At 46.9% G+C, this 21,808-nt stretch overlaps 3 protein-coding genes across 4 annotated transcripts in view; 2 read left to right on the forward strand and 1 right to left on the reverse strand.

Annotated features, from left to right (window-relative positions):
* Nucleotides 1-10,236, reverse strand: part of oxct1a (3-oxoacid CoA transferase 1a) — a 39,700-nt gene extending 29,464 nt beyond the window's left edge. The window contains exons 1-3 of the mRNA XM_066658844.1: nucleotides 10,102-10,236; nucleotides 7,197-7,305; nucleotides 6,303-6,393 (exon numbers count right to left, since the gene is read on the reverse strand). Of these exons, the coding sequence (XP_066514941.1) occupies nucleotides 6,303-6,393; nucleotides 7,197-7,305; nucleotides 10,102-10,152 (251 nt within the window). The 5' untranslated portion in view covers nucleotides 10,153-10,236. The remainder of the gene's footprint in view (nucleotides 1-6,302; nucleotides 6,394-7,196; nucleotides 7,306-10,101) is intronic.
* A 4,081-nt stretch (nucleotides 10,237-14,317) lies between these two features.
* Nucleotides 14,318-18,575, forward strand: rimoc1 (rab7a interacting mon1-ccz1 complex subunit 1). Of its 2 annotated transcripts, none has more exons than XM_066658851.1 (6): nucleotides 14,318-14,342; nucleotides 15,721-15,830; nucleotides 15,950-16,096; nucleotides 16,563-16,694; nucleotides 16,785-16,899; nucleotides 17,729-18,575. In XM_066658851.1, the coding sequence occupies exons 1-6, from the start codon at nucleotides 14,333-14,335 to the stop codon at nucleotides 17,962-17,964; spliced, it is 750 nt and encodes a 249-aa protein (XP_066514948.1). In that variant the 5' UTR covers nucleotides 14,318-14,332; the 3' UTR covers nucleotides 17,965-18,575. The 2 variants fall into 2 exon arrangements, with proteins under 2 accessions (XP_066514948.1, XP_066514947.1); XM_066658850.1 differs by lacking the exon at nucleotides 14,318-14,342 and adding an exon at nucleotides 14,478-14,611.
* A 1,062-nt stretch (nucleotides 18,576-19,637) lies between these two features.
* Nucleotides 19,638-21,654, forward strand: fbxo4 (F-box protein 4; the record flags this gene model as incomplete). The annotated part of the gene is made up of 3 exons (XM_066658846.1): nucleotides 19,638-20,170; nucleotides 20,285-20,511; nucleotides 21,434-21,654. Coding segments are annotated over exons 1-3 (565 nt in total), but the record flags the coding sequence as incomplete, so codon positions are not given.
* Nucleotides 21,655-21,808: the final 154 nt, after the last annotated feature.

Here is a 21,808-nt window from a genome sequence, read left to right on the forward strand (position 1 = left end):
TGTGTGTTTAGTATACTATTTGTGTGTGCAGGCGCACGTGTGTGTGGTTAGTGTACCATTTGTGTGTGTGTGTGTGTGTTTAGTATACTATTTGTGTGTACAGGCGCACGTGTGTGTGGTTAGTGTACCATTTGTGTGTGTGTGTGTGTTTAGTGTACTATTTGTGTGTGTGTGTGTGTTTGGTTAGTGTACTATTTGTGTGTGTGTGTGTTTAGTATACTATTTGTGTGTGCACGCGCACATGTGTGTGGTTAGTGTACCATTTGTGTGTGCGCGCGCACGTGTGTGTGGTTAGTGTACTAGTTGTGTGTGTGTGGTTAGTGTACTAGTTGTGTGTGTGTGGTTAGTGTACTAGTTGTGTGTGTGTGTGTGTGTTTAGTGTACTATTTGTGTGTGCGCGCGCGCACATGTGTGTGGTTAGTGTACTATTTGTGTGTGTGTGTGTGTGTGTTTAGTGTACTATTTGTGTGTGCAGGCGCACGTGTGTGTGGTTAGTGTACCATTTGTGTGTGTGTGTGTTTAGTGTACTATTTGTGTGCGCGCGCGCACGTGTGTGTGGTTAGTGTACTATTTGTGTGTGTGTGTGTGTTTAGTGTACTATTTGTGTGTGCAGGCGCACGTGTGTGTGGTTAGTGTACCATTTGTGTATGTGTGTGTTTAGTGTACTATTTGTGTGTGTGTGGTTAGTGTACTATTTGTGTGTGTGTGTGTTTAGTATGCTATTTGTGTGTGCACGCGCACGTTTGTGTGGTTAGTGTACCATTTGTGTGTGTGTGTGTGTGTGTGTTTAGTGTACTATTTGTGTGCGCGCGCGCACGTGTGTGTGTTTAGTGTACTAGTTGTGTGTGTGTGTGTGTGTGTGTGTTTAGTGTACTAGTTGTGTGTGTGTGTTTAGTGTACTATTTGTGTGTGCACGCGCATGTGTGTGTGGTTAGTGTACCATTTGTGTGTGTGTGTGTGTGTGTGTTTAGTGTACTATTTGTGTGTGTGTGTGGTTAGTGTACTATTTGTGTGTGTGTGTGCTTAGTATACTATTTGTGTGTGCAGGCGAACGTGTGTGTGGTTAGTGTACCATTTGTGTGTGTGTGTGTGTTTAATGTACTATTTGTGTGTGTGTGTGTGTTTGGTTAGTGTACTATTTGTGTGTGTGTGTGTGTTTAGTATACTATTTGTGTGTGCACGCACACGTGTGTGTGGTTAGTGTACTATTTGTGTGTGTGTGTGTGTGTGTGTGTGTGTGTGTGTGTGTTTAGTGTACTATTTGTGTGTGCAGGCGCACATGTGTGTGGTTAGTGTACCATTTGTGTGTGTGTGTGAGTGTGTGTGTGTTTAGTGTACTATTTGTGTGTGTGTGGTTAGTGTACTATTTGTGTGTGTGTGTGTGTTTAGTATGCTATTTGTGTGTGCACGCGCACGTTTGTGTGGTTAGTGTACCATTTGTGTGTGTGTGTGTGTGTGTGTTTAGTGTACTATTTGTGTGCGCGCGCGCACGTGTGTGTGGTTAGTGTACTAGTTGTGTGTGTGTGTGTGTGTGTGTGTGTTTAGTGTACTATATGTGTGTGCGTGTGTGTTTAGTGTACTAGTTGTGTGTGTGTGTGTGTGTGTGTGTTTAGTGTACTATTTGTGTGTGTGTGTGTTTAGTGTACTATTTGTGTGTGCACGCGCACGTGTGTGTGGTTAGTGTACCATTTGTGTGTGTGTGTGTGTGTGTTTAGTGTACTATTTGTGTGCGCGCGCGCACGTGTGTGTGGTTAGTGTACTAGTTGTGTGTGTGTGTGTGTGTGTTTAGTGTACTATTTGTGTGCGCGCGCGCACGTGTGTGTGGTTAGTGTACTAGTTGTGTGTGTGTGGTTAGTGTACTAGTGTGTGTGTGTGTTTAGTGTACTATTTGTGTGTGCGCGCGCACGTGTGTGTGGTTAGTGTACTAGTTGTGTGTGTGTGTGTGTGTTTAGTGTACTATTTGTGTGCGCGCGCGCACGTGTGTGTGGTTAGTGTACTATTTGTGTGTGTGTGTGTTTAGTGTACTATTTGTGTGTGCAGGCGCACGTGTGTGTGGTTAGTGTACCATTTGTGTGTGTGTGTGTGTGTGTGTGTGTTTAGTGTAATATTTGTGTGTGTGTGGTTAGTGTACTATTTGTGTGTGTGTGTGTTTAGTATGCTATTTGTGTGTGCACGCGCACGTTTGTGTGGTTAGTGTACCATTTGTGTGTGTGTGTGTGTGTGTGTTTAGTGTACTATTTGTGTGCGCGCGCGCACGTGTGTGTGTTTAGTGTACTAGTTGTGTGTGTGTGTGTGTGTGTGTGTTTAGTGTACTAGTTGTGTGTGTGTGTGTGTGTGTGTGTGTTTAGTGTACTATTTGTGTGTGCGCGCGCATGTGTGTGTGGTTAGTGTACCATTTGTGTGTGTGTGTGTGTGTGTGTGTGTGTGTGTGTTTAGTGTACTATTTGTGTGTGTGTGTGGTTAGTGTACTATTTGTGTGTGTGTGTGCTTAGTATACTATTTGTGTGTGCAGGCGAACGTGTGTGTGGTTAGTGTACCATTTGTGTGTGTGTGTGTGTGTTTAGTGTACTAATTGTGTGTGTGTGTGTGTGTGTTTGGTTAGTGTACTATTTGTGTGTGTGTGTGTGTTTAGTATACTATTTGTGTGTGCACGCGCACGTGTGTGTGGTTAGTGTACTATTTGTGTGTGTGTGTGTGTGTGTGTGTGTTTAGTGTACTATTTGTGTGTGCAGGCGCACATGTGTGTGGTTAGTGTACCATTTGTGTGTGTGTGTGTGTGTTTAGTGTACTATTTGTGTGTGTGTGGTTAGTGTACTATTTGTGTGTGTGTGTGTGTGTGTGTGTTTAGTGTACTATTTGTGTGCGCGCGCGCACGTGTGTGTGGTTAGTGTACTAGTTGTGTGTGTGTGTGTGTGTGTGTGTGTGTGTGTTTAGTGTACTATTTGTGTGTGCGTGTGTGTTTAGTGTACTAGTTGTGTGTGTGTGTGTGTGTGTGTGTGTTTAGTGTACTATTTGTGTGTGCACGCGCACGTGTGTGTGGTTAGTGTACCATTTGTGTGTGTGTGTGTGTGTGTGTGTGTTTAGTGTACTATTTGTGTGTGTGTGTGGTTAGTGTACTATTTGTGTGTGTGTGTGTGTTTAGTATACTATTTGTGTGTGCAGGCGCACGTGTGTGTGGTTAGTGTACCATTTGTGTGTGTGTGTGTGTGTTTAGTATACTATTTGTGTGTGCAGGCGCACGTGTGTGTGGTTAGTGTACCATTTGTGTGTGTGTGTGTTTAGTGTACTATTTGTGTGTGTGTGTGTGTTTGGTTAGTGTACTATTTGTGTGTGTGTGTGTTTAGTATACTATTTGTGTGTGCACGCGCACATGTGTGTGGTTAGTGTACCATTTGTGTGTGCGCGCGCACGTGTGTGTGGTTAGTGTACTAGTTGTGTGTGTGTGGTTAGTGTACTAGTTGTGTGTGTGTGGTTAGTGTACTAGTTGTGTGTGTGTGTGTGTGTTTAGTGTACTATTTGTGTGTGCGCGCGCGCACATGTGTGTGGTTAGTGTACTATTTGTGTGTGTGTGTGTGTGTTTAGTGTACTATTTGTGTGTGCAGGCGCACGTGTGTGTGGTTAGTGTACCATTTGTGTGTGTGTGTGTTTAGTGTACTATTTGTGTGTGTGTGGTTAGTGTACTATTTGTGTGTGTGTGTGTTTAGTATGCTATTTGTGTGTGCATGCGCACGTGTGTGTGGTTAGTGTACCATTTGTGTGTGTGTGTGTTTAGTGTACTATTTGTGTGCGCGCACGTGTGTGTGGTTAGTGTACTAGTGTGTGTGTTTAGTGTACTATTTGTGTGCGCGCGTGCACATGTGTGTGGTTAGTGTACTATTTGTGTGTGTGTGTGTGTGTTTAGTGTACTATTTGTGTGTGCGCGTGCGCACGTGTGTGTGGTTAGTGTACTATTTGTGTGTGTGTGTGTGTGTGTGTTTAGTGTACCATTTGTGTGTGTGCGTGCGCACGTGTGTGTGGTTAGTGTACTATTTTTGTGTGTGCACGTGTGTGTTTAGTGTACCATTTGTGTGTGTGTGTGTGGTTAGTGTACTATTTGTGTGTGTGTGCTTAGTGTACTATTTGTGTGTGCGTGCATGCGTGTGTGTTTAGTGTAGTATGTGTGTGCGCGCACGCACGTGTGCATGTGTGTTTAGTGTACTATTCGTGTGTGCGTGTTTGCTTGTGTGTTTAGTGTACTGTGTGAGTGCATGTGTGTGTTTAGTGTACTATTTGTGTGTGGTTAGTGTACTATTTGTGTGTGTGTGTGTGTGTGTGTGTGTGTGTGTGTGTGTGTACGTGTGTGGTTAGTGTACTATTTGTGTGTGTGCGCACGCGTGTTTGTGTTTAGTGTACTATTTGTGTGTGTGTGTGCGCACGCGTGTTTGTGTTTAGTGTACTATTTGTGTGTGCGCGCGTGTGGTTAGTGTACTATTTGTGTGGGGTTAGTGTACTATTTGTGTGTGTGTGTGCACGCGTGTGTGTTTAGTGTACTATTTGTGTGTGTGCGCGTGTGTGGTTAGTGTACTATTTGTGCGTGTGTGTGTTTAGTGTGCTATTGGTGTGTGTGCGCGTGTGTTTAGTGTGCTATTGGTGTGTGTGCGCGTGTGTTTAGTGTGCTATTGGTGTGTGTGCGCGTGTGTTTAGTGTGCTATTGGTGTGTGTGCGCGTGTGTTTAGTGTGCTATTGGTGTGTGTGCGCGTGTGTTTAGTGTGCTATTGGTGTGTGTGCGCGTGTGTTTAGTGTGCTATTGGTGTGTGTGCGCGTGTGTTTAGTGTGCTATTGGTGTGTGTGCGCGTGTGTTTAGTGTGCTATTGGTGTGTGTGCGCGTGTGTTTAGTGTACTATTGGTGTGTGTGCGCGTGTGTTTAGTGTACTATTGGTGTGTGTGCGCGTGTGTTTAGTGTACTATTGGTGTGTGTGCGCGTGTGTTTAGTGTACTATTGGTGTGTGTGCGCGTGTGTTTAGTGTACTATTGGTGTGTGTGTGCACGCGTGTGTGTGTTTAGTGTACTATTTGTGTGTGTGTTTAGTGTACTATTTGTGTGTGTGCGTGTGTGTGGTTAGTGTACTATTGGTGTGTGTGTGTTTAGTGTACTATTGGTGTGTGTGGTTAGTGTACTATTGGTGTGTTTGTGGTTAGTGTACTATTGGTGTGTGTGTGCACGCGTATGTGTGTTTAGTGTACTATTTGTGTGTGTGCGCGTGTGTGTGTTTAGTGTACTATTTGTGTGTGTGCGCGTGTGTGGTTAGTGTACTATTGGTGTGTGTGTGTGGTTAGTGTACTATTGGTGTGTGTGTGTGCACGCGTATGTGTGTTTAGTGTACTATTTGTGTGTGCGCGTGTGTGTGTTTAGTGTACTATTTGTGTGTGTGCGCGTGTGTGGTTAGTGTACTATTGGTGTGTGTGTGGTTAGTGTACTATTGGTGTGTGTGTGCACGCGTATGTGTGTTTAGTGTACTATTTGTGTGTGTGCGCATGTGTGGTTAGTGTACTATTGGTGTGTGTGCGTGTGTTTAGTGTACTATTGGTGCCTGTGTGGTTAGTGTACTATTTGTGCGTGTGAGGTTAGTGTACGATTTGTGCGTGTGTGCGCGTGGTTAGTGTACTATTTGTGTGTGTGGGGTTAGTGTACTATTTGTGTGTGGTTAGTGTACTATTTCTGTGTGTGTGTGGTTAGTGTACTATTTGTGTGTGTGTGGTTAGTGTACTATTTGTGTGTGTGTGGGGTTAGTGTACTATTTGTGCGTGTGGGGTTAGTGTACTATTTGTGCGTGTGCGCACGTGTGGTTAGTGTACTATTTGTGCGTGTGCGCACATGTGGTTAGTGTACTATTTGTGTGTGCGTGTGGTTAGTGTACTATTTGTGTGTGCGTGTGGTTAGTGTACTATGTGTGTGTGTGCGCGGTTAGTGTACTATTTGTGTGTGTGCGCAAGTGTGGTTAGTGTACTATTTGTGCGTGTGCGCACATGTGGTTAGTGTACTATTTGTGTGTGCGTGTGGTTAGTGTACTATTTGTGTGTGCGTGTGGTTAGTGTACTATTTGTGTGTGCGTGTGGTTAGTGTACTATTTGTGCGTGGGGGGTTAGTGTACTATTTGTGCGTGGGGGGTTAGTGTACTATTTGTACGTGTGGGGTTAGTGTACTATTTGTGCGTGTGGGGTTAGTGTACTATTTGTGCGTGTGGGGTTAGTGTACTATTTCTGCGTGTGCGCACGTGTGGTTAGTGTACTATTTGTGCATGTGTGTGTGTGTGTGTGTTGTACCCTGCATTGTTGCTGACTGCGGTCAGACTCTTCACTCCGGTGCTCAGTAAACTCTTGATCAGATTTTCCGGAATCCCACACAAACCGAAACCTGCAGCAACCACATCAACAGCGGTCAGACACCAATCAGCACATCAGACACAGCCCTGGCCCCGCCCACTTCTCTGACAGGCCCCTCCTTCTGGGTGGCATCAGAGAGGTGCTGGTGTGGACAGGGGAGCGCAGAAAGTGCAGTTCTACAGTCTCAGACTCTCTGAGAGCGCATTAAAGGTTCTGTATAGGACTAGTGTGTGTCTGCCTCCCTCTGTAATAGTTTCAGGATCATTTCCTGGTGCAGTAAGGAGCTGTGTTGTGTGACAGGGTTTTCCAAACTGCCCCTGAGCCCCGTGGTTGTATTCATCACGACAGAAGAGAGTGTTTCTCTTGCAGAGCTGTCTGAGGGCTCAAAGGCCACGCACTTTAAGAGTGGTGTCTACACACACACAGTACTCTATGTCATGGCGCCAAACGTCGGCTGAAGTGTTTAGTCAAGCCCCGTCTCTGCTGCGGGGGGTGGGGGAGGGGCTTTTACCTGATCCACTCACCTGAGAACACCTCACCTATAAACTCTTATTCCGACCCCGTCTCAGTTTCTCTGGAGCGAGGCTCGGGTGTAAATCCTAAATGTGTTTATTTTTATAAAATATATTTCAGTTCAGTGAAAACACAGGAAATATTTACTTTGTGATGTTTATATTTAAACTTTAAACCTCAATGAGAACGAATACATCACTGATTTTACTGCATTTTACAAAATGCCCCAATGGTTTTTTTTTTTTTGAAAAATGGGGTTTGTATTGACTTTATTATTATTATTATTATTATTATTATTATTATTATTAATGTTAGTGTTACCTCCGACCAGGATGGTGGCTCCATCAGGAACATCCCTCACTGCGTCTGTGGAGTTGGAGTAAAACTGAGACGGCCTTCGAGCGGCGGTGGAGAAATAACAACCGCACACCTGAGGAAAATAAACACAAACATCTCAGGGTTAACACCACAACCACACAATCACAACATCACAACCACTACACACCACCATTACGCAACACCACAATCACCACACCATATTTACCACACACACACACACACACACAACACCACCACCATAATATCCCCACAATTACCTCACCACACAAACACCACAACCACCACACAAAACCACACAGACAGACGCTGAGACGAAGATGGGACAGAGACAGACAAAAACTGAGACGGGCCAGAGACAGACAGACATGGAGACGGAGACAGAACAGAGACAGACAGACACTGAGGCTGAGACGGAGACAGAACAGAGACAGACAGACGCTGAGACGGAGACGGGACTGAGACAGACAGACGCTGAGACGGAGACGGGACTGAGACAGACGCTGAGACGGACACGGGACAGAGACAGGCGCTGAGACGGACACGGGACAGAGACAGGCGCTGAGACGGACACGGGACAGAGACAGGCGCTGAGACGGACACGGGACAGAGACAGGCGCTGAGACGGACACGGGACAGAGACAGACAGACAGATGCTGAGACAGAGACGGGACGCAGACAGACAGACAGATGCTGAGACAGAGACGGGACGCAGACAGGCACACTGTGACGGAGACAAGACAGAGACAGAGACAGAGACAGGACATAGCACTGATGAAAGGGCGGTGAATATCAGAGTCTTATGGAAAAGCGGAAAAGATCCAGAGCTGTTGACCTTGAGGATAATATTTAACTCACTGTGTTTAACCTCCTCCAACTCTATCTCTGTCTCTCAGAGAGCAAGAGAGAGAGAGAGAGAGAGAGAAAGAGACAGACAGACAGACAGAGAAAGAGACAGACAGACAGACAGAGAAAGAGACAGACAGACAGACAGAGAAAGAGACAGACAGACAGACAGAGAAAGAGACAGACAAACAGACAGTTAGTTAGTTGAGCAGAATTCTATGGAAATAGATGGAATTGTCCTGTTAAAGGAAGCAGTAACATGCTCCTGTTCTGACTCTGTGTCGCTCTGTTGTCTGTAAACACAGAGAACCAAAGCCATACATGGAAACCGCAACAAGGCCAGGCTTCTGAAGTATGAGAATACAGGAGTAAAATCCTGAGCGTGCATTTATTCTGTCCTCACTGCCCACCAACCCACACACTGTGAAACAAGACCCCAGTCAGTTCTCTGTGCGTCACCTGAGTCAGAAACACGGGATAAAACGAGTCGCTCTGATTCTGCTCCGCTTCTGACGTCAAGTGCAGAGACTTTAGAATGGCCCCGCCCCCTCGTCTGAGTCTGTCCAATCACAGCGCTGGACCCGTGTTTACGTGAGAGCACAAAGACGAGGTTAAACTCAGCAAAACAGACACAACGAGCGCGGAGAAATAAGAGCACTGAGTAAAAACGGAGAAGAAAGAGAACAGAGTGAAAACGGCTAAAAACCAGAGCTTCTGCTCCTCGCTCCTCACTGCTGTGCGCTCGGGGTCGGGGTGAACAGCGAGCGGCTCATTATCATTTAAAGGAACAGGAGCGTTCTGAACAGGGGCTGTTTACACAGGGGGAGAACACTGCTGTGGGGTTTCGTTTAGAATCAGAACTATGTTCCACTGTGGAGAAGAGAGGAATATGGCTGATCTGTGATGTAACAGCTCCTAAAATGTGTGACGTATATAAAGTTGTGTCGTGAGTGTCTCGGAGTCACGTCATATTTAAGAAGTGGAAACTAATTTACTACTTTTCAAAATATAGAAAAACAAACTGTACCTGTGCAGACTTTTTTACACTGAGTTTACTCTGAATTTAACACTGGAAGCGACTGTAATCACCTTTTGTGAAAGTGTCCTGAGCTGAAACCCCCTCCTGTTTGTCTCTTATCAGAGGTGCAGAGCTGTGAAAGTTAAAACACAGCCCTGGGTTTTATAAAAGACTTATAAAGGACTTTAAAGGTGCCCTAAACCTTCAGGATAAAGACAATAAACCAAACAACTCAGTTACACAACAATCACAGTCTCTCAGCACCTCAGCCAAGGTCACACAGTTCACCACAGCTGCTGCTGTTTACTCTTGTGTTTACTCTTTCACTAAACGCTCACTCTGTGAAATTCCTTAATAATTCCATCGTGTTTCAGTTGAGGGGAAAAACACATAAAAGACGATGCTGTCTTTAACTACTGTTCACTGAAATTCCATCACAGGAACTTTCTTTTCCACCTTAAACGGCACTGACATTTCTGCACAATTTAAGGTGGAACGGGTGAGTCTTAAAGGGAGACTAACTCTTGCCACGTTGATGTTTATATGTAAAGAAACACTGAGCACACTAACTTCTGCACATTTTAAAGTGTCATAATTTAAGGTGGAAATAAGAGCCTGTTCCGTTGAAATCCATCACAAGAGCCTGACAGTCCATCTTAAAAACTGCATCAGTTTCTACACGAATTAAGGTGGACTGGAGCATTCTAACAGAACAAATGAAGCCTCGCCGGGATGAGAAACCTGCAGACTGCTGCACCATTTATGGCGACATCGTTTAAGGTGGAACTGACAGCTCCATATAGGTGTCAACCCGGGGCGCTAATCTGAACACATAGAAACGCGGCAGTTAAGGTGGACTGGTACATTTGAATAGGAAGGCAACTTCACCAGACTCTGTGAAGGGAAACAGAGGAAAGGGGGCGAGTAACTGCTGCAGCGTTTGAGGCGAACTGGAGATGAGAAGTACGAAGCCACCTTAAGAGCTGTGAGTGTTGTGTATTTAGAGGCAGAGGATGAGAGACTGACCTTGGGGAGGCGCCGGAGGCTGAGTCGAATCAACGCTGAGAGAGGCGCCATATCAACAACAGGGAGACAGACAGGAGAGAGAGAGAGAGACAGGCAACGTCAGATATCAGAGAGAGGGGCGGTGACGACATGAGGAGGCGGGGTTACACAGGGGGGGTTGTTGCACAACTGACCAATTGAAGGTAGTAGTGGGCGGGGCCACAGGGGGCTTGTTTGTGTAGGCCAATTGTGTTACAGAAAGATAGGGGCGGGGCTAAACTTTGTGGCTTTTTGTGGAGATGGTTAAATACAGACTGATGTGGGCGGAGCTACATAGGGCTTGTTGTGGAGACGATTAAATACAGACTGAAGCGGGCGGCACTAAATTGGACCTTGAGGAACGGGGCAAATTATAGACTGCAGTGGTCTGGGCTATACTCGTCTCAGTTATGGTTCATTCATTCATTGTCTGTAACCACTTATTCACTTCAGGGTGTCAGTGGGCCACAAGGCCACACAGAATCATTGAGTACAATGCAGTAAGTACCATCACAGAGCATCACACACACTCACACCTGTGGACAGTTTCACACAGTCACTCAGACACACACACACACCTGTGGACAGTTTCACACAGTCATTCAGTCACACACACACACACACACACACCTGTGGACAGTATCACACAGTCACTCAGACACACACTCACACCTGTGGACAGTTTCACACAGTCATTCAGTCACACACACACACACACACCTGTGGACAGTTTCACACAGTCACTCAGACACACACACACACACCTGTGGACAGTATCACACAGTCACTCAGACACACACTCACACCTGTGGACAGTATCACACAGTCACTCAGACACACACTCACACCTGTGGACAGTATCACACAGTCACTCAGACACACACACACACACCTGTGGACAGTATCACACAGTCACTCAGACACACACTCACACCTGTGGACAGTTTCACACAGTCATTCAGTCACACACACACACTCACACCTGTGGACAGTTTCACACAGTCATTCAGTCACACACACACACACACACCTGTGGACAGTTTCACACAGTCACTCAGACACACACACACACACCTGTGGACAGTATCACACAGTCACTCAGACACACACTCACACCTGTGGACAGTATCACACAGTCACTCAGACACACACTCACACCTGTGGACAGTTTCACACAGTCACTCAGACACACACACACACACCTGTGGACAGTTTCACACAGTCATTCAGTCACACACACACTCACCCAGTCACGCATACACTCACACCTGTGGACACTTTCACACAGTCACACAATCACTCACACACTCACAAATGTGGACAGTTTTACACATTCACACATGTGGAAAGTTTCACACACTCACTCAGTCACTCACACACTCCAACCTGTGGACAGTTTAATACAGTCACTCCCACACACACACACCTGTGGACAGTTTCACACACTCACCCAGTCACTCACACACTCACATAGTCACACACACACACTCATACCTTTGGACAGATTTACATACTCACATAGTCACACACACTCTCACACATGTGGACAGTTTCACACACTCACCCAGTCACTCACACACTCACACCTATAGACAATTTCACATGCTCACCCATTCACTCACACACTCACACCTGTGCAGTTTCACCCAGTCACTCACACACACACACACACATCTGTGGACAGTTTCAACAAGTCACTCAGACACTCTCACACTTACACACACCTGTGGAAGGTTTCACACAGTCTCCCAATCACTCACACATTCACACCTCGGGACAGTTTCCACTCAGTCACTCACACACAAACACACACAAACATTCACACATGTGGACAGTTGCACATACTCACCCAGTGACTACCACACACACACACACACACACACACACACACACCTGTGGACAGTTTCACAAACTCACCCAGTCACTCACACACTCACATAGTCACACACACACTCACACCTGTGGACAGTTTCACACACTCACCCAGTCTCACACACACTCATACCTGTGGACAGATTCACACACTCACCCAGTCACACACATACTCACATAGTCACATGCACACTCACACCTCAGGTCCACCCAGTCACTCACACACACACACACACACACACACACACCTGTGGACAGTTTCACACAGTCACACATGTGGAAAGTTTCACACACTCACACTCACATTCAAACCCGTGGACAGATTGATACAGTCATTCAGGCACTCACTCACACACACACACACACACACAGTTTCACATACTCACCCAGTCACTCCTACACACACACACACCTGTGGACAGTTTCACACAGTCATTCAGTCACACACACACTCACACCTGTGGACAGTTTCACACACTCACTCACACACACAAACACCTGTGGACAGTTTCACACAGTCACCCAATCACTCCTACACACACACCTGTGGACAGTTTCACACAGTCACCCAGTCACTCATACACTCACACCTGTGGACAGTTTCACACAGTCACCCAATCACTCCTACACACACACCTGTGGACAGTTTCACCAAGTCACTCAAACACTCACACACACCTGTGGACAGTTTCACACAGTCACTCATACACTCACACCTGTGGACATTTTCACACAGTCACCCAATCACTCACACATTCACACCTCTGGACAGTTTCACACACTCACCCAGTTACTCACACACACCTGTGGACAGTTTCACACAGTCACCCAGTCACTCCTACACTCACACCTGTGGACAGTTTCACACAGTCACCCAGTCACTCCTACACTCACATCTGTGGACAGTTTCACCAAGTCACTCAGACACTCACACACACCTGTGGACAGTTTCACACAGTCACCCAATCACTCACACATTCACACCTCTTGACAGTTTCACACACTCATCCAGTCACTCACACACACCTGTGGACAGTTTCACACACTCAGACAGTCACTCACACACACACCTGTGGACAGTTTCACACACTCAGCCAGTCACTCACACATTCACACCTCAGGACAGTTTCCACCCAGTCACTCAGTCACTCATACACTCACACCTGTGGACAGTTTCACACACTCACCCAGTCACTCATACATTCACACCTCAGGACAGTTTCCACCCAGTCACTCACACACAAACACACACACACTCACACATGTGGACAGTTTCACCAAGTCACTCAGACACTCACACACACCTGTGGACAGTTTCACACAGTCACCCAATCACTCACACATTCACACCTCTTGACAGTTTCACACACTCATCCAGTCACTCACACACACCTGTGGACAGTTTCACACACTCAGCCAGTCACTCACACATTCACACCTCAGGACAGTTTCCACCCAGTCACTCAGTCACTCATACACTCACACCTGTGGACAGTTTCACACACTCACCCAGTCACTCATACATTCACACCTCAGGACAGTTTCCACCCAGTCACTCACACACAAACACACACACACTCACACATGTGGACAGTTTCACACACTCACCCAGTCACTCACACACACACACACTCACCCAGTCACACACACAGCTGTGGACAGTTTCAAACACTCACCCAGTCACTCAAACACTCACACCTGTGGACAGTTTCACACACTCACCCAGTCACTCACACACACACACACACCTGTGGACAGTTTCACACACTCACCCAGTCACTCACACACTCACACCTGTGGACAGTTTCATAAACTCACCCTGTCACTCACACACTCACACTTGTGGACAAATTCACACACTCACCCAGTCACACACACACACACACACACACCTGTGCACAGTTTCATAAATTCACCCAGTCACTCACACTCACATCAGTGGACGGTTTCCCATACTCACACAGTCACACACACACACTCACCCAGTCATTCACACACACACACTCATTCACTCACACAGTCTATCTTCCAGTGTGTGTTTGGACTGTGGGAGGAAAGTGGAGCACCCAGAGGAAACCCACACACTCCTCACAGACAGTGACCCTAGTCTGGACTTGAACCCTCACCCCCTGGACTGTGGAGCTGTGTGAGAGCGCCACCATGCTGCCCTGTAGTGGTATGATAAAAAATAATGTCCTCATAATTTATTTAAAATACATATTTAAAGTTATAACTACTAGACTACAGTGGAGCAAGTGAGTGACTGTGTGAGAGTGTGAGTGAATGGGTGAGAGTGTGAGTGAACATGTGAGTGTGTGTTGCCCTGCCTGCCTCAGGCCCAATGATTTCAGGTAGGTTCCGGGCCCACGGTGAAGTTGTACTTGACAAACATCTTGCATGAATGAATGAATGTGTAGCTCTGAGTAGAGCGAGAAGAAAGAGGTTAATCCGGGACCGGGAGGTGGGGGCGGGTTTATGCTGCAGCACGTGAGCAGCCGTATACAGCACGTAATGATCAGGTGAGGGAGGGCGCGTGCGGCGATGGCGGAGCTGCGCGTGCTGGAGAGCAGGATCACTCACCTGTCGGACAGGTGTGCGGCCCTGCGCGCGGAGGCTCACGGTACACGGAGGAGTGAATAAACCCGCGGTGGAGCGGTGCCGGCTCCTGTAGGAGTTTTCCGTTCCACCTTAAAACGGTGCAGCCGCTGCTGGGTTCAGCTCAGGAGGGCTATCATTCGGAACTGTCCGGTCCACCTTAAAAGTGGTGCAGCACTTCGGGCAGCAGTGTTCCGCCCCTGGTATAAACCTGGGTCTGAATTGAACTGTGGCGTATTTTAAGGTGGAACGGAAAAGTCGGATTAGAACCTGATTTCTGCCTCGTAAAAAGAGCTCTGTCTCTTAGCTTAGCAACATAGCACAGTTAGCATAGCAGCGGAGCTCTGTGTGTACGGACTGGGCTAGGCTAGGCTATCTGTGTTTACATGGAAATAAATGGCGATGCTGAATGAAAACACCCCCACACACTGCATTTATCACACACCAGTTCTCACACACACACACTTATTCACCCTTTACGTGTCTGAACTTGAAATAATAATGACTTTATTCAGTAAAATGCGCTGTTTACGGAGCATGCTAACTTGATCTATGCTAAGCTAGCTTTGTTTACATGGAGTAAACCTGCCTTTATTTCCTACTATCGCGAACAACCGTTAATAAACTTGTTTAGTCACTTATCATATGCAATGAGTAATTTACTGTATATTCATGTGGACAATTAAAACGAATTTGAAAGCAGAGCTAGCCTCGTGCAGAGGGATTCACAGCAAAACTATTTAACGTCATATATTGGATTGTGTTTATTATTTAGTGATTAAAGCATAGTCCTTATAAAGTCTGAAAACACCTCTGGTTTGTTGTAGCTGGGTTCATTCTGTGTGTTTACACTGACTGACTTCTGCCTGAATCTAAAGTGAGAGTTAGCATTTAAAAAGGAATGTAATGTAAACTGCCTTGAATATTATTGTGAGAGAATGTGTGGAAATCCCTGTTGACTAATTGTTTTTGTCTGTGGTGTCTTCTCCTGATCCGTGGGTATTCAGCAGGACGGTGCCAGGCCTCGTTCCGCAGAATTTATTTAATTATTTAAACGTTTTGGATGAACGTTAACACGAACGCTGTGAACAGATCTAATCACACGTTGAGTGAGTTGTGTGTTTTCTTTTCTAGATGATGATTATTTACAGAATGCGTCGTCTATATTAGAGAAAGTGAAGAGCTATAACACGCCGGGCGGAGAGAGCAGCACCGTGGCCAGACTGCTTCAGGATTACACTCAGGTACTCAGAGAGATTTCAGGGCTCCGGTCTCTGATGTTGTTCATGCCGTGTGCTCCTGTGTAAACTTGTGTAGCGCTGTATAAAGCTGTGTACGTGTGTGTAATGCTGTGTTTGCGCAGGTAATCCTGGACATCACGTTCTATGAGGAGAACAGACTTGTCGACCAGGAGTTTCCAGAGGACACGTCTCCCTTTAAAATCCAGCAGCTGCTGCAGGACCTGACGGAGCCTGAGGTTTTAGTGGGACGCCTCGCCCCCGGCCAGGAGGTACTCCCCGTCCTCCGGGTTTGGGGCAGAGGGTGAATTATGGTCACGAGATGGACACAGGGCGCTTGGGGACGTGTCTGAGGCGGTCAAACTGTGCGCTTTCTAAAATAGAAGGTTGATTTTCATACTTTTACATCATTACAGCAGTGATTGTGACTCTCCAGCTGCACAGGGGCGAGAATATAACTGTTTAAGGTGGAATGGATAATCCCAGTGAGAATCTGGTGAAGAAGAAGTTAACCCTTAGACTTCAGGTCTTTTCCGTGTGGAAGGTGCACATTAACAGATCTTCATGTTGTAAAAGAGTGGGATGCTTGAGACGTGCTCTTGGTGAAATGTTTAACACACGGTGCTGTGGTGCTCTTATTCCTGTTTAGAAAGCTGCCGGAGGCTGGGAGTGAGAAACGGGCCAGTCCCGGTTCCCTGTGACGGTTCTGTGAATGACGGCCTGCTGTGTGTGTTCCAGGTGCAGTGTGTGTTGGGTCTGGAGCTGCTGGAGTGTTTATACTGGCGTCGGGGGGCTCTGCTCTATATGTACTGTCACACTCTGCACCAGAGGAAACAGTGGATCAAACAGAACAAAGCCACCTTCCTCAAGGTAAACATCACTTATTCACTGTTCATCCTCTCGTTGTGTTAATTAGACCATGATTCGTTCAGTTATGTGTGTGTGTGTGTGTGTGCGCAGTGTGTTCAGGAAGGCGTGCGGTACCTAATGAAGATGCTGCAGGTGCGCAGCTCCGTCAAACTCAACGACGGCGTAGTTTTCCACGACTCTACGACTGCCAGCTTCCTCTCAGAAGGTGAAACTCTCACTGTGGCAGCGACAAAATGATTCAAATGGTCACAGAAATATTCCGCTGAACAGGCTCTCCCTGATTTCCCAGTTTTGCCAGGGAACGTAAATCCAGAGTCCAGCCTGTGCTGTGAGAACATCCGTTAACTCTTAATTCCCGCTCAAGGAAACACCCCCTGGTGTCGAACTGTTGTTCACCAGTGATTTTCCAAAATCCAGATCATTTCTCTAATGTTAGACTACATTCACAGTTCGTCCAGCGTCACGTCCAAAACAGTTCCTCCGACTCTGCGCTAAAGTGTGTGCTAATGTTTTAAGCTTTTTTTCCATTCTTCGCTCTATTTTACAGCAGCTGTGTGTCGTATCACAATCACAGTCTCGTTTATAGAACAATAAAGAACCTGAGACTGGAGCAGTGTGAGAGGTGAAGAGTTTATTGGGCGCTGCGTTGGTTCTGAGCTCCATCAGGAAAAAGCTGCAGAAGACTGTGATGGGTTTGTTCTGTTCTTGGGGACAGTACTGTGTCCTAAAGTCCGTGTGAGTGTGGGTTTAGACCAGTTACAGATGGAGGCAGTGTCAGAGTCGGGGACGGAGCGCAGTGACACTGTGTTTTTAAGTTCTTTTAATAAAATGATGAATGTGATTTTAATACGACACACAGTTTCTGTGAAGAATGATTGAGTTGTGAATTACAGTTAAACACTAAACGAAAACACTTTAAAATGTAGCACACACACACACACACACACACACACACTCTGGATACACAAATCATTCTCCGTTAAAGCCCCCAGGACCTGGCAGATCCCAACATTCTCATTTCCTCCCTCTGTCAGGAATCTTCTCAGACACCCACCTGCTGACGATGATGTACATCGGAGAGATGTGTTTCTGGGCGGTCAAGTACGAGGATGGCAGCTCGGATGGGGCGGAGCCTAAAGAGGAGCAGCTTCATTTCCGAGACATCGGAGCTCAGATCCTGAACAAATACGTCCTGGCCTGTGAGGGACCGCTGCAGGGACAGGGCTGGAACACGGAAAACGCTAAAGAAATCCTTAGCATCCTCCAATAAATACTAATTAACAGCAGTAAACGACACAAAACACACTCCTCCGAGCAGAGCCACTGCCCTCGCAGCTCTACACCTAGTGCAAACAAACAGAAACGTTATGAAAGAGGCACTTCCTGATCCACACGTTTCGCTGGAGCTCTGCGGACGCGGGGGAACCTTTCTGATGTAAGATAGAAAAATTAATAGAAAGATAACTATTTGTTTAAAAGAAAAAAAATTCCAATTTTTATTTATTTTAGTTGTATTTATTTGTTTTTAATTGCATTTCCTTGTGTTCAGAGAAGGGTTTTAGGGCAGGGGCTGTACATACAGAAGTGTTTTTGAGGACACACAATATTCCTTTCATTTTAATTTTATTTTAAACACAGTATTTGTATTCAGTCAAATGCATTTTTTTTGCGCTCACACAGAAGTAAATGTTGCATCTTTATCCTTTGATCTGTACTGTTCACAGACATGAACTTTGATATTTTGATAGAACACAAAAAAAAAAAAAAAAAAAAAAAAAGAAAAACAGGATTTTGGCTTGTGTTACTTTTCAACTGTATTTCATGGTTTTGTTTACGTCTTCGTTGAAAATAAATTTGGTTTAAAAAATAAATAAATAAACATGTTTGCTGTGTTCTGCTCTTTAAATGCAGTATTGTGGGTCAACTCTGTACCAACGCCTCAGGAAACCCAACTCGGCCGGACACTTCAGCCCAATGGCAGGCTTCTCCCAAAGTAAACCCCTTGACAGCCATTTGTTTCGGACCACCCTCCATTTTCAGCTTGAACTCGGGTGACCAGACGTCCTCTTTGACCCGGACATGTCCTCTGTCTTAGACTTTAAAAAACGTCCGGGCGGAATTTCACAAACGTCCGGGATGTTGTTTTTCTAGCGCTTACATAGAACTTCGAGAAGATTCGTTCACAAACTAGTCCCGCCCTCGCCTACTCCGATTGGTTCGCTTGAGTGAGAAGGGGGCGTGGTGAAGTAGCCTAAAATCTTCTGATTGGACGGTCTGACTGTAGAGCTACCGTTATTGGTCGATAACCTTCTCTGTAAACATTTAATTGGTCAGTCTGCACGTCAGTAGTCAGGCAGAGCTCATGTACCCACCCTCAGCTCGAGCAGCTGCGCCGAAACGTAAGCGTAGGTTCCATCCATTATCTGTAACCGCTTATCCAATTTAGGGTCGCGGGGGGTCCAGAGCCTACCTGGAATCATTGGGCGCAAGGCGGGAATACACCCTGGAGGGGACGCCAGTCCTTCACAGGGCAACACAGACTCACACACTCACGCCTACGGACACTTTCGAGTCGCCAATCCACCTGCAACGTGTGGTTTTGGACTGTGGGAGGAAACCGGAGCACCCGGAGGAAACCCACGCTGACACGGGGAGAACACACCAACTCCTCACAGACAGTCACCCGGAGCTGGCAGGCAGCGGGGCCCCTGGAGCTGTGTGACTGCGACACTACCTGCTGCGCCACCGTGCCGCTCTAGAAATTCCCATGTTTTGTGTAAAAAAATAAACGTGTAAAGGTGCTAGAAGTACTCATAGGTTCAGCTAAGAACACAACGCAGCCTCTGGCTCCGTTCCCCACCACCACTTCCGGGCAGAAAGAGTCCACTGTGAGTCTGTACTGGCCTCTACACTCAATTATGGGGACTTTTTTTAAATATAAAATCTGGTTGATTTCCTCTGAAGTAGATTATTACACCTTTTATAAACTGGTGAATTCACATTTTAAGTCGTTTAACAGGTTTACGCTGACGTTGACGTTATATCTATAACTCTGTGGAGGGTTTTTAAAGAAATGTGTTTAAATGGTTGTCCGGGTACTTTCTTAAAGAAATGAATGTTAAGTTTCTTTAAATTAGCAACAGCAAAAATAAACCAATAAATATGTAAATAAGAGCGAGAGGGGAAGAACTACAATTCCCACAATTCCCACAGCGCAGCCAGTGACGTCAGCAGTCATGGGAGACGTGGAAGTTCTGACAGTTCCGGGGAAAGATTGAAACCAGAGTTACTGTTGAGTTATAGATGAGATATTGAGTTTAGAGAGTGTGTGTGTGTGTGTGAAGGAGAGAGAGAGAGAGATGCGGAGTGTGTTAGTGCGCAGTCTCCGCAGTGTGAGGGAGAAGCTGCTCTCTGAAGCCCAGACTCAGGATGAAGAGCAGGAGGAGGACAGAGCGGCTCTTTTGGACCATCTACCGGTACCGACCCGCCCTTTCTCTCTCTCTTTCTCTCTGTCTGCCCCCACTCCCACTCTCTCTGACCCCCTAACTCTAACGCCCCCCCACCGCCACCACTTGTGTGTGTGTCCTCAGGTGGACCTGCAGGTGGTGATCCTGTCCTACCTGGCCCCCGCGGACCTGTGCAGACTGGGGGGCTGCAGCAGGTTCTGGAGGGCGATGGTCCAGGAGCCACTGCTGTGGAGGTACTTCTTTCTCCGAGACGTGAGCCTCTGGAGTTCTGTGGATCATCTGTCACTGCCCCGTGGGGAGTTCCTCAGCGCCACCCCCGCAGAACCACACGGACTGGACTTCATGGCGGAGTGAGAGTCTCACACACAGCGCAGGGCTTTAAAGCAACAGTTCATCGTTTTAACCCCAGAGAGTAGCACACAGTGTATACCAGAGAGAGAGATGATTTATTATTATTATAATTATTATTAAGGGTGGCACAGTGGCGCAGCAGGTAGGTCCTGGAGGTTGTGGGTTCGATTCCCGCTCTGGGTGACTGTCTGTGAGAAGTGTGGTGTGTTCTCTCTGTGTCTGTGTGGGTTTCCTCCGGGTGACTGTCTGTGAGGAGTGTGGTGTGTTCTCTCTGTGTCTGCGTGGGTTTCCTCTGGGTGACTGTCTGTGAGGAGTGTGGTGTGTTCGCCCTGTGTCTGCGTGGGTTTCCTCCGGGTGACTGTGAGGAGTGTGGTGTGTTCTCTCTGTGTCTGCGTGGGTTTCCTCCGGGTGACTGTCTGTGAGGAGTGTGGTGTGTTCTCTCTGTGTCTGCATGGGTTTCCTCCGGGTGACTGTCTGTGAGGAGTGTGGTGTGATCTCCCCGTGTCCGCGTGGGTTTCCTCCGGGTGACTGTCTGTGAGGAGTGTGGTGTGTTCTCTCTGTGTCTGCGTGGGTTTCCTCCGGGTGCTCCGGTTTCCTCCCACAGTCCAAAAACACACGTTGGTAGGTGGATTGGCGACTCAAAAGTGTCCATGTGAGTGAATGTGTGTGTGTCTGTGTTGCCCTGTGAAGGACTGGCGCCCCCTCCAGGGTGTATTCCCGCATTGCTCTCAATGATTCCAGGTAGGCTCTGGACCCACCGCGACCCTGAACTGGATAAGGGTTACAGATAATTAATGAATGAATGAATTATTATTATTATTATTAGTAGTATTATTATTATGAGATATCATCAGGTTCTCCTCAGAGTCTGTGACCCTCACTAGGGGTCAGTGTGAGCCGTTCCCCATGTGTCTGCTGCAGGTATATTCGCTGTTCTCCTGCCAGTCGGACCGTGTTCCAGCTCTCCCGTCCGGCTCTAGACTCTGTGGCGTATTTCCTGCAGAACCTGGTATCGTGGTCAGAACCTCGGTTCTCCATGTTCGGACCTGGCCTCGAGCAGCTGGATGTTTCCCTGATGACCACCATGATGCACTCACCACACACACTGCCCATCGCTGGAATACCACACAGACACATCGGGGGTACACACACGCACACACACACACACACACACACACACACACACACACACACTCCCCATCGCTAGAATACCACACAGACACATCGGGGGTACACACACCCCACACACACTCTGCCCATCACTGGAATACCACACAGACACATCGGGGGTACAAA

This window comes from Hoplias malabaricus, unplaced genomic scaffold (assembly GCF_029633855.1).
Source record: "Hoplias malabaricus isolate fHopMal1 unplaced genomic scaffold, fHopMal1.hap1 scaffold_93, whole genome shotgun sequence".
Lineage (NCBI taxonomy): Eukaryota > Metazoa > Chordata > Actinopteri > Characiformes > Erythrinidae > Hoplias > Hoplias malabaricus.